This window comes from Mus pahari, chromosome 18, assembly GCF_900095145.1.
Source record: "Mus pahari chromosome 18, PAHARI_EIJ_v1.1, whole genome shotgun sequence".
In the NCBI taxonomy this organism is placed as follows: domain Eukaryota; kingdom Metazoa; phylum Chordata; class Mammalia; order Rodentia; family Muridae; genus Mus; species Mus pahari.
The window spans coordinates 11,211,025-11,221,335 of NC_034607.1; the positions used below are offsets into that span (position 1 = coordinate 11,211,025).

A 10,311-nucleotide genomic window follows, 5' to 3' on the forward strand; every position below is an offset into this window, starting at 1 on the left:
GGCACAGCCTAGGCCTTGGGGCATTTGGGGGCACAGCCTAGGCCTTGGGGCATTTGGGGGCACAGCCTAGGCCTTGGGGCATTTGGGGGCACAGCTAGCTGGAAGGAGTGGATCACTAGGGGTGGGCTTTTGAAGCTTGTATCCACCTTCTCTTTGTCTCACATCTGACTTCCTGGTTCACCATAATAGAAGGAGCCTCCTCCTCCTCCTCCTCCTCTTCCTCCTCCTCCTCCTCCTCTTCCTCCCTCTCCTCTTCCTCCTCCTCCTCTTCTTCTGCCTCTTCCTTCTCCTCCTCCTCCTCCTCTTCTTCTTCCTCCTCTTCTATTTCATACACTGTTTTGTCAGAAATAAGAGATTAGTCTCTTAATTCTCTACTGATGTAACTTTAAACTAAAGATAAAGATTCTCTAGTCATAAACATTCGTATCCTTTTAAAATTAATTCTTGTGATCAAAGCAACATATTTTATTATAAAAATGATACATAACTAGAAAAACACAGATGAGTTAATTATCCTTTTTCAGTTTTTAAAACAAAGTTGGGCCGGGCATGGTGATGCACGCCTTTAATCCCAGCACTCGGGAGGCAGAGGCANGTGGATTTCTGAGTTCGAGGCCAGCCTGGTCTACAAAGTGAGTTCCAGGACAGCCTAGGCTATACAGAGAAACCCTGTCTCGAAAAAAAAAAAAAAAAAAAAAAAAAGTTGGAGGTCGTTAAGAAACAGATTTATGGACTTGATGAAAGTGAGAGAGAGGTTGAGGGAGATAGAGATAGAGGTAGGTGGTAGGGAAGAGTGTGTGTGTGTGTGTGTGTGTGTGTGTACTCTTATCGACTGAGTCATAACAATAACCCCCAAAATCGCTTTTTAAAAATTTACTACATAAGCTTACTAGCATGGCTGACTTTATTTTGCAAATTTTCCTTTCGAAGTCTAAGGAGATGCTGCATCCCTGGTTTTGATTTACAAGTTGCTGCTATGCGCCTAGTTTCATCTTTCTCAGAGAACAGGTTGCAAAATGAAAACAGACCTTTTTGTAGTCTCTAGTTCTAAGATAATGTCTAAAGTGACCACCTGACTTAAGTTTCTGCTTCTGAAGTGTAAAGTTATTTTTAGCCAATTCTTATTGGCAGGCAGAGCTTGAAGAGACTTTGAACATTACAGTCTCCTAGGAAGGGTTCTACTGTATCCCTCTTTAAAAACAAAAGCCCTGGGGGCTGTGGCTGTCTCCCACACAGTTTAGTGACCCTTAGAAGCAGCCTAGGGAAGTCAAGGACATCTGGATGTTTGTGTCAGAGCTTTGTTCAGAAAGGCAGGAAGTTCTGTTTAATCTGTGCAACCTGGAAAATTGGGGTCAAGCTTATTTAACATGTGTAATCTTTTCAAAAGGATTGGGCAGCTCCTTAGGATAAAGTCCCTTGAATAAGAAAACAACTGTCAAACAAAACAAGACACACAAATGAATCAGAAGCCAGAGGAATGTGTTGTCTCCCCAAATCCCCAACCGCCCCATAGGTACATAGAATATCATATTTTAAAACATGAAGCTTACTAGCTTCGAATGGCCAAGTGGACCAGAAAAGATTTCTATGATAGCGGAGCTGAAACCCAAAGCCGTGCAGATACACAGCCAAGTACTTTCCCTCAGAGCTGTAGCCTCTGCTTGATTTAAGTGGTGCTGAAGCAGCAGAAATCAATGCAAAGTTAAAGCACCGACTGAGACTAGCTTGGAAGGGCTGGAGAGGCCCTGGGCGAAGCTGCAATTAGTGACAGGCAGCTCTAGATCCCCAGACATCGGGCACAGGGCTGGTGAGAGAGGAGCGACGATACAGGAAGTCTGCTACAGAAGACTTGGAGGTAGGGTCACATGAGGACTATGACTCTGATATCTCCTGTTCCTTAGAGGATAATGTTTTCATTTGCAAGGGATGGGAAGTCACGTGGTGAGAAGGGTATGAGCATTGTTAGACAGGAAGAACTAAGCTAGTGAGGCTGGAAGGCTGCTCGGACACAGGCAGAGTCTGGAGCTAGGTGTGCCCGGAGCAGAGGCTGAGAAGGCTACCCCTCTACTCTCCATCCCATATCCCCTAAGGTCCATGCGTGTGCACATACTGATGGTTGACTAAAGGCACAGGTACGGTCCTGCGGGGCAGAAGTCATTCCTGTGTTAGGCCAGCAGATACGTGTGCTACACCCTGTGGTTGAAAAGGCCTTGCTCCCAAGTGCGCCGGAAACACCACTAAGTTCAGGACGAAAGTCCAGCAGTTTCTTGCCGCTTTTTGTTTCCTTCCGCGGGGTTTAGCATTCCTGTAGAAGCCAGCCCTATAATTAGCAATCAGAGCATCACAGGTCAAGGGTGCTGAGTTCGGGATATGCACCATCTTGAAGAGACGCGCACACCGTGAGAGAAGAATCGGCATAGGTCACGCTCCACTGCGCACTGTGGGCAGTGAGGCAGGGACTCTGACCAGAGGAGCTAGGAAGAGGATCCTGAAGGAAAAGCACCAACCTCACTGACTGGGTAGTATGTTGGAAGTGTGAAGTGCACACGTTACACGGTGGATGCTTCATTGATGAAGCCATGCATCTTTGTGAACCTAAAACCAAAACAAAATCTTCCTTAGAACGTCAGCTAAAACCACATGCATGCTTAGCGAAAGGACTTATGGTTTACCTTTACTACTTCCCCTGCCCTGAGATTGTATGTTGTCTTCTTCTTCTTCTTCTTCTTCTTCTTCTTCTTCTTCTTCTTCTTCTTCTTCTTCTTCTTCTTCTTCTTCTTCTTCTTCTTCTTCTTCTTTGTTGTTGTGGTAGCCGTCTTTGTCATCGTCATCGTCGTCGTCGTCGTCGTCGTAGTCGTTATCATTGTAAAGATTGCCTCTCATGTAGCACAGGCTGCTCTTGAGAACTTAACCTTGAACTTCCAACCTTCCCGAATTTACCTCCCAGGTGTTGGAATGACAGGTGTGTGCCGCTACACCTGCATGTTATTGGCTGTCTTCGTTGTTTTATGTAAGACATCATTCTGTAATGTAGGCTAGTTTGGAACTCACTAAATAATAGCCTTGAACTTGTTGCAGGCCTCCTGCCTCAGCCTCCTGAGTGCAGGCCGTGGTAAGCGTGTGCTCAGCTTGTTATTTTCCTGATAGTTTTCAACCCTTTTCTTTTCCCACTGTGTATTTTCATCTCCTTTCCCATGACAGCTTGGTACCTTTGCCTGTCTTGCTCTTGGTTTTGTTCCTGGTATTGCCTGCTGCGTTTCAGATGGGGACAGTTTTACTTCCCAGGGACACTCTTCTTTGCTTGTTGTCACTTGCCAGCAGGCAGGGAATACAAAGTTCAAGTTAAAAGAAAAAGGAAGCCAGCCATTATCCTATCCCTTAGAAGAGGCTTGTCTCCTCCCTATTTATGTAGAAACTATATATTTTAGGTAGAAAAAAGATCATGCCACATTAGTATTAATTTTAAATTTTGAACCAGAGTTGTAGACTTATTTCTCTGGCTCTAAAACCTGCCATTCATGTGACCCGGCAGAAGGCATCAGTGCCTGTGACCTTGGGATGTAAGAAACAGAGACCACGTGACTCGTGAGACCAGACAGTGCTGTGCACAGTGGGTACTGAGGAGAGGAGAGTCATTTACATCTTATATTACATTTTTAACTTTCGTAACCACTCAAATGTGTGATTTCAGAAGTCTAAATGGAAGGCAAAAATACTTCCTTGCCCATGGAGCTCCGCCCTAATAGGAAAACATAACAAACAAGAACCAACAGGTCGAGATACCAGAAACCCGAGTGTGTCTCTCCTCAGATGCCTGCGCTGTGTTAACCAGAGCACTTGTCTATCATTGCAGAAGTGGGTGTCAGACTTACTTCATCACCTCTCTTCCTGATCTGTAAGGCTCTTGTTGAAGTTTTGTCTTGTTTTTAAATCATGTGTGTGTGTGTGTGTGTGTGTGTGTGTGTGTGTGTGTGTGTGTGCGCGCGTGTGTGTTCATTTATAGGTGTGCTTATGCGGACACGAGTGTGTGGAGGTCAGAGGGCATTGGATGTGGCTCCTCGCATTCCGTTTGGGATGAGAAGGGGCCTCTTGTTCACCTCTGCCTTTCTTTGCTAGGCTGGCTGGCCTTCAAGCTTCCAGGGACATCCCTGTCTCCCCCGATTAGTCTGTAGGAGGGCTGAGGTTACACCCACAATATCGAGTCCAGCTTTATGTATGTTCTGGGGATTTGAACTCAGATCCCCACATTTGCACAGCAGGATTTTACCCACCAAGCCATCTTCTGAGGCCCTTCTTAGGGGTGGGTATCCGTGACACCTGTAATCCTAGCACTCAGAAGGTGAGGTCAGGAGTCCAAGCTTATCTTTTGTCACACAGTAGACTTCCAGGCCAGCCTGGGCTACATGAGACGCTTCCTTATCCCCACCTCCCCCCCTCCCCCCAGAAAAGGGGCAAAAGTAAAAACTGTGTCAAGACATTCTCATTTCACAAGAAAGAGCACAAGAAGCTGAGGTTTAGCCCCAACAGGATTTGGGGGCTGCCTCAGGAGCATCACCTCTGTGTGTCCCCATCAGGGGACCCTGTGCTTTGTAGCAGAACAGTCTTCCTTTCAACTGTAACAAGAGCAGCATGCCAAAAACAGACCTGCTTGCTCTGCAGTCTTGTCTCTGCCTCCAGCAGCACGCTTTCCAAAGTGTGCCTTCGACACACACACCACACACCACACACACACACACACACACACACACACACACACACAAGCTGCAGCAGGGGTATCAAGGGAGCATCTGAGCCCCCAAGAACAGTGTGGAGAGTGGACAGCTGCCCCTTCACTCCTGTCTGAAGAGTGGCAGCCAGGGTCACTGGGGCAGCCAGAGTGGATTATTGGGTAGGATCTGATTTATGGGACATTAAATTCTTCTTTGCCATCCATAATCCTGCAAACCTAGAACTCAGGAGACCAAGGAAGAATACAAGGCCAGTCTCTGTGGCACAGTCTCAAAAAATATCTCTAAAATATCTTTCCCCACTGGCAGGAGACTCTTTCCTTTGGAGAAAACTTCTGGAGGCTTTAGTGTAATACCTTCAAGTGTCTAGGCTAAGATTAAAGTGTGTGTGTGTGTGTGTGTGTGTGTGTGTGTGTGTGTGTGTACATGCACATGCTTGTAGGTGTTTGTGCACATGTGTGTGGAAGTCGGAAGTAGACCGTAGGTGTCTACCACTACCGTTGCCGACATTTTTCCCCCCTTGAGACAACTTTCCACAAACCCAGCAATCACTGTTTGGCTAGGCCAACTGGTCAACCAGCTCTAGGAATCTACTTCCTGTCTTGGCTCCATCTCTCCAGTGCAAACAGGCACAGGGTTTGTGACTGTCTGAGCTAGGGTTTTATTTCTCTGATATGATGAAAGCACCCTGGCTAGGAAAGGGTTTAGCAGGCTTACACACCCCAGTTCACAGTCCATCGGGGGAAGCCAAGGCAGGAACTTAAGACAGACCTGAAGCAGAAGCCATGGAGTGGGGGGCTGCTTACTGGCTTGCTTCTCATGGCTTCTGCTTCCTTACACATCCTGTTCCTGGGTGCCACTACTCACAATCGGCTGAACCCCGCCCTCACTCAAGATATTATTAATCAAAGCAGCACTCCAGGTTAGTGTTATGGAGGCATTTTCTCAGTTAAGAGTCCCTCTTTCCAGTTGTCTAGGTTTGTGTCAAGGTAATAACAAAAAACAAACAACACAATCACCAGGCTTTTAGACAGGGACTTTGGCTCCAAACTCACCACCACATCTTGCAGGGTGGGCACTTCACCTGCCGACTGAACCTCCCCAGCCTTGATACAGAGGTATTCGTGCAAACTGAGAGAAGGCATCTCGCACAGTGGCAATAATGTAACCAATTCAGTTTCCCCACGGTGCTATTATTTCCAGTTGGAAAATTTCCCGCCTCCAAAGGAGGTAAATGAACACGTGAGGAAATGTAATATGAGTGAATAGAATAATATGAGTGAGGTAGCCATGCTTGATTGAGAGGATTTTTGCTTTGAAGATAAAATTAGAGGTCAGTTGGGATAGGGGACGGGGGAAACTCCATAATAAACAATTGATACTATTGTCCACTTGCAACAGTTTCCAAACACTGGGCCTGTGGGTTGCCGTAGTCAGAAGACAAGGCAGCCTCAGGAGGACAGAGGGCCCAGGAAGGGCTCCCAAGAACCTAGGTGGCTTTGTGTCTTTCTTCTCCTTCACTCCAATGTGAGCAGCTAAGGTCCTGGAGAACAGAACAAAACACCCCTACCCAGCCTGAGGACCTGAGAAATATAGAGTGGCACTGGCTATCATCTCTAATAATGCTTCTTTTGGTTGTTGGTGGGAAGGGGTAATGAAGATCGAGGTACTGTATGAGGCTAACCTTTGCCTAGAGTAGCTTTCCTTATCACCACTCTCCCCTCCCCCCTCTCCCCATGGATCTCAGTATGATCTATTTTCCTTCTTCCTCCCTTTTCCTGCCCAGGAGAAGAAACCAGTTGAATAGACAAATACATCCTTCTGTAAGATACTCCAGTGACAATTTCCCAGCTGATTGGAATCTACATGCTTTTTAGCTTTTGTTGGCCAGATCCAACCTTACTACAACCCGTGTCCTCTGGAGTCTTTTTGAATTCCTTTTGCTCTCTGAATCAGTTCCATGTCATTTAAGATTTTTTTTTTTTTAAATATTGCTGAGTGGTTTCCTTCCTATATCATATCTGCTCGTCTTGCTTTTGAGTCACATATATAAGCTGTTTTAGGTCAATGATAGTATCAGATTCTTCAGGATTCCCAATTGCTCCCATTATGGAGAGACTCTGTAGTACATACTTGATAAATGCCCTTGAATTAAATAGCTGCGATCTGATAATAAAGTAAAGCCATTCAATGCTTCAAAGAGGCAATAACATTTTGGAAGTGTCCACACTTTCATGCAACAAAAGCAACAACAACAACAACAACAACAACAACAACAGCAAAACACATTTATTATTCATGTGAGGCTGAGCACATTGGAAAGGCTCTTTTCTGCCTAGCGACTAGGGATCTAGACTTCTCAGGCTGGAGACCCACTGTGTCACCTGGCTTTTGAGTTTTGTATTGGGAAAGGGAAGGGAGGGAGAAGACTGTCTCAAGTGTCTGAAGCCACTTCTTTTGAGATTTCTGTCAATCAAGAATTAGTGTCAAGATTGGATTCCAGCCATGAAAGGGAGCAGACTGTGCAGGGTGCATAGGGGCATCCAGGAGTGATGGTTATCCATGATACATATTTATACTTTCCCTATGGGTTAGTTATCTAGTTAGTTAGCTGTCTAGTTAGTGCCTTCGTAGGGTCACTCATATGGATTGTGAGATTTGTTTCAGTGTGTGTTAGAAACCAGTTTCCAAAACTGCTAGGATTCATAATTTGTTTAAGCAGGCATTTATTTAGTGCTGACTGTATACCAGGTACTACCTTTGGAAGACAGTATGTGGGGGAGAGAGTACTCACATTTCCAGGACCGAATTTCTACAGCAAGATAATAAACTAATAAATCACAGAGTATATCAATTGGTAACAAATATTGGAGAAGTGTACATGGGGTCTTGGACCTGTAATGGTGTGGGGAAGCAGCTTAGAGTCCCGTTGTAAATGGAGAAATCAAGAACAACTCACTGTAGAGGTGACATTGGGGCAAAAACCTGGAGATGAGAGTCATTCTGGCATCAAGGCAAAGAGCCTTGCTGTGGGAGGGAGTATGTGCGGACTTCAGAGGGGGTGGGGTGGGAAGGTCAGGATACCAGGTATGTTTGCCAGGTGGTAGGGAGGCAGCAGGCATGCAATTAGAGGGGACAGAGGTAAGGTTTCAAGCCCATTAAGTGCAGACCAGGGACAGCCTTGTATGCTACTTTGCCCTATGACAGCAGATGAGGTTTGGGGACTGAGGAGTAATACTACCATCTGTAATTATACCATCTGAAATTATATTGGACTTAGACTTTGGGGCTAGGACAAAACCAGAGACAGTTATTGCCAAAATTCAAATGAGAGGCAATGGTGGCTTGGGCCATTTCTATCAACTCTTCCGGAAGTCAAAGGGTGTTATTTTGTGTCTATTTATTTATTTAAAAATTTCGGAGACAAAGTCTCATGCCATCCAGGCTGGTATTGAAGTAGATATGTAGCTGAGGGTGACCTTGAACTTCTCCTGCTTCTAACTCCCATATACTAGGCATGCTGGCATGTGCCAGCAAGTCTAATTTATGGAGTGCTTGGGATTGAACCCAGGCCTTCAGGAATGCTAACCAAGCACTCTACTAAGTGAACTGTGTCCCTTGCATGGAGAGACTCACACTGAAGCGGGGAAAATCCATGCACAAACACGTGTACCTTTTGTTAAGAAGATGCTTGCATAAGAATCTTAACTGCAATGCCACTTCTTTTTATCTCAGTTCTGATACCCTATTGTCTCGTCAATCCATCGACATAGGAACTATTTCTCCAGGACCAGCTGCTTTCAGAGGCCAACGATTTAGACCTGTGCTCTGCTTTTCAGAAACTTAACAGGGTCACACAGGGACACACAGCCAACACCCAGTAGCATCACTTAAGGAAGAGAAAATGTCATAGAAACATAATCCAGCACCCACTAACTGCTGTTAGCTATCTGTGCGAGACATGCCTTTGGGTACAATGATGACGACAAGGACTCATTTGTTATCATTATCATGACTCCATGTTTTCCTTGTAACCAGAAGACACCTGTAAAAATAGAGAAAATCATATTTAGCTGTCTTGAAATGTTATTCCCATGTTCTGCCACCCATTAGCATCAAGGATTCTGCCAGCCATCTCTGAATAAACAATATGTGTTTCGCTGTAAACAAACATTACTGGGACCTCGGGCTCACTGATTGGCAGGCACTTAAGTCCTCTTCAGTGTGTTCATTGCATTTCTTTTCTTTTAATTATCTGCTCCAAAGAACATCAAACTGAAGCCACTGCTCAGCTCCTAAGATGGTACCACTCAAACTGCATGCGCTTTTCTGCCTCCTCTGCTGCCTCCCATCGGTGCATCCTTTTCACTGGCAAGATGCATCTTCGTTTGACTTCAGGCCGTCAGGTAAGAGGCATCACGCTCTGAACGACCTCAAGATGCTGCATGTTTTGATATGTGAGAGTGCAGGGACTGGGGGGGATGGCCCAGGTGATAAAGTATCCACTGTGCAAGCATGAGGTCCTGAGTTTGGATCCCCATCACAGATGTGAGAAGATTTCTTTGTTGTGGGGGGAGGGGTGTACAAATGGGAGGATCCCTGAAGTTTATTGGAAAATCATTATAGATGATGTAATGTGCTTCAGCTTTGGTGAGAGATTCTGCCTCAAAAAAAGCATAGATGGGGGATTATCCAAGAGTCATTAACCTCTTGCTTCTACGGTCGCGTTCAAACATATGCATGTGCACCTGAATGTGCATGCCCACACTAACAAGTATTTACAACATATACGCACAAGCACACACACACACACACACACAGAGGAACATACGTATTTAGGGAATCTTTGTTCTAGGGTAGGGAGAAGCTTCACCCTTCAATCTTTACAACTCCAAAAGAGGAACATGGTTTTTTTTCTTCAATATTAAACCTGCAGCATGGGCGTTGTAACACATGTCCTGTCAGCTTGCTGTGACCATGGAAAAATGCCTTCAGCACCTCCTTCTCTCCCCCTCCTTCATGACTCTAGTCTAACTCTGGCCAGGTACGGGAGCACACTTGCCTTGGAGTTTACAAGGCAGGCTTCATCACTGTTCCATGAAGGTAGGATTGGCCTGGTGTCTTGACAAGCAAACCTGGTCCTGCAGAGGTGAAGAGGCTTGCGAGAAGATGATAGTCTGGACTCTTGAGGTCCAAAGGGACATGACCCTTTCTACCTGAGAATGAGGAGAAGCAAAGGGCAAGTACAGGCCTGGACCTCCAGAAGAGAATGGCCACAGCTACTTTCTCTCTTCAGTTGTGTTAAGGGGAGAAGATAAGGGGATGATGACTTAGACAATACAAGGATGAGAGTAGCCAGTGTGGGGGAGGCACATCTCATGCCACCAAGAAGGGCCTATGTTGCAAGGACATTGCTTTTGGAGCACTGTGAATACCTGGTCATCTTAAAGAGCTGTGACACACATGGGTCTCAGCCTGTGTCCTGTGGCTAGCACAGCCGGTGTATTAGTCAGGGTTCTCTAGAGTCACAGAACTTGCAGATAGTCTCTATATAGTAAAGGAATTTATTGATGACTTACAGTCT

At 45.6% G+C, this 10,311-nt stretch overlaps 1 protein-coding gene across 1 annotated transcript in view; it reads left to right on the forward strand.

Moving 5' to 3' along the window:
* Pla2g7 (phospholipase A2 group VII) overlaps window positions 1-10,311 on the forward strand; it is a 42,683-nt gene that overhangs the window by 10,497 nt on the left and 21,875 nt on the right. The window contains exon 2 of the mRNA XM_021218169.2: window positions 8,994-9,133. Within this exon, the coding sequence (XP_021073828.1) occupies window positions 9,028-9,133 (106 nt within the window). The 5' untranslated portion in view covers window positions 8,994-9,027. The remainder of the gene's footprint in view (window positions 1-8,993; window positions 9,134-10,311) is intronic.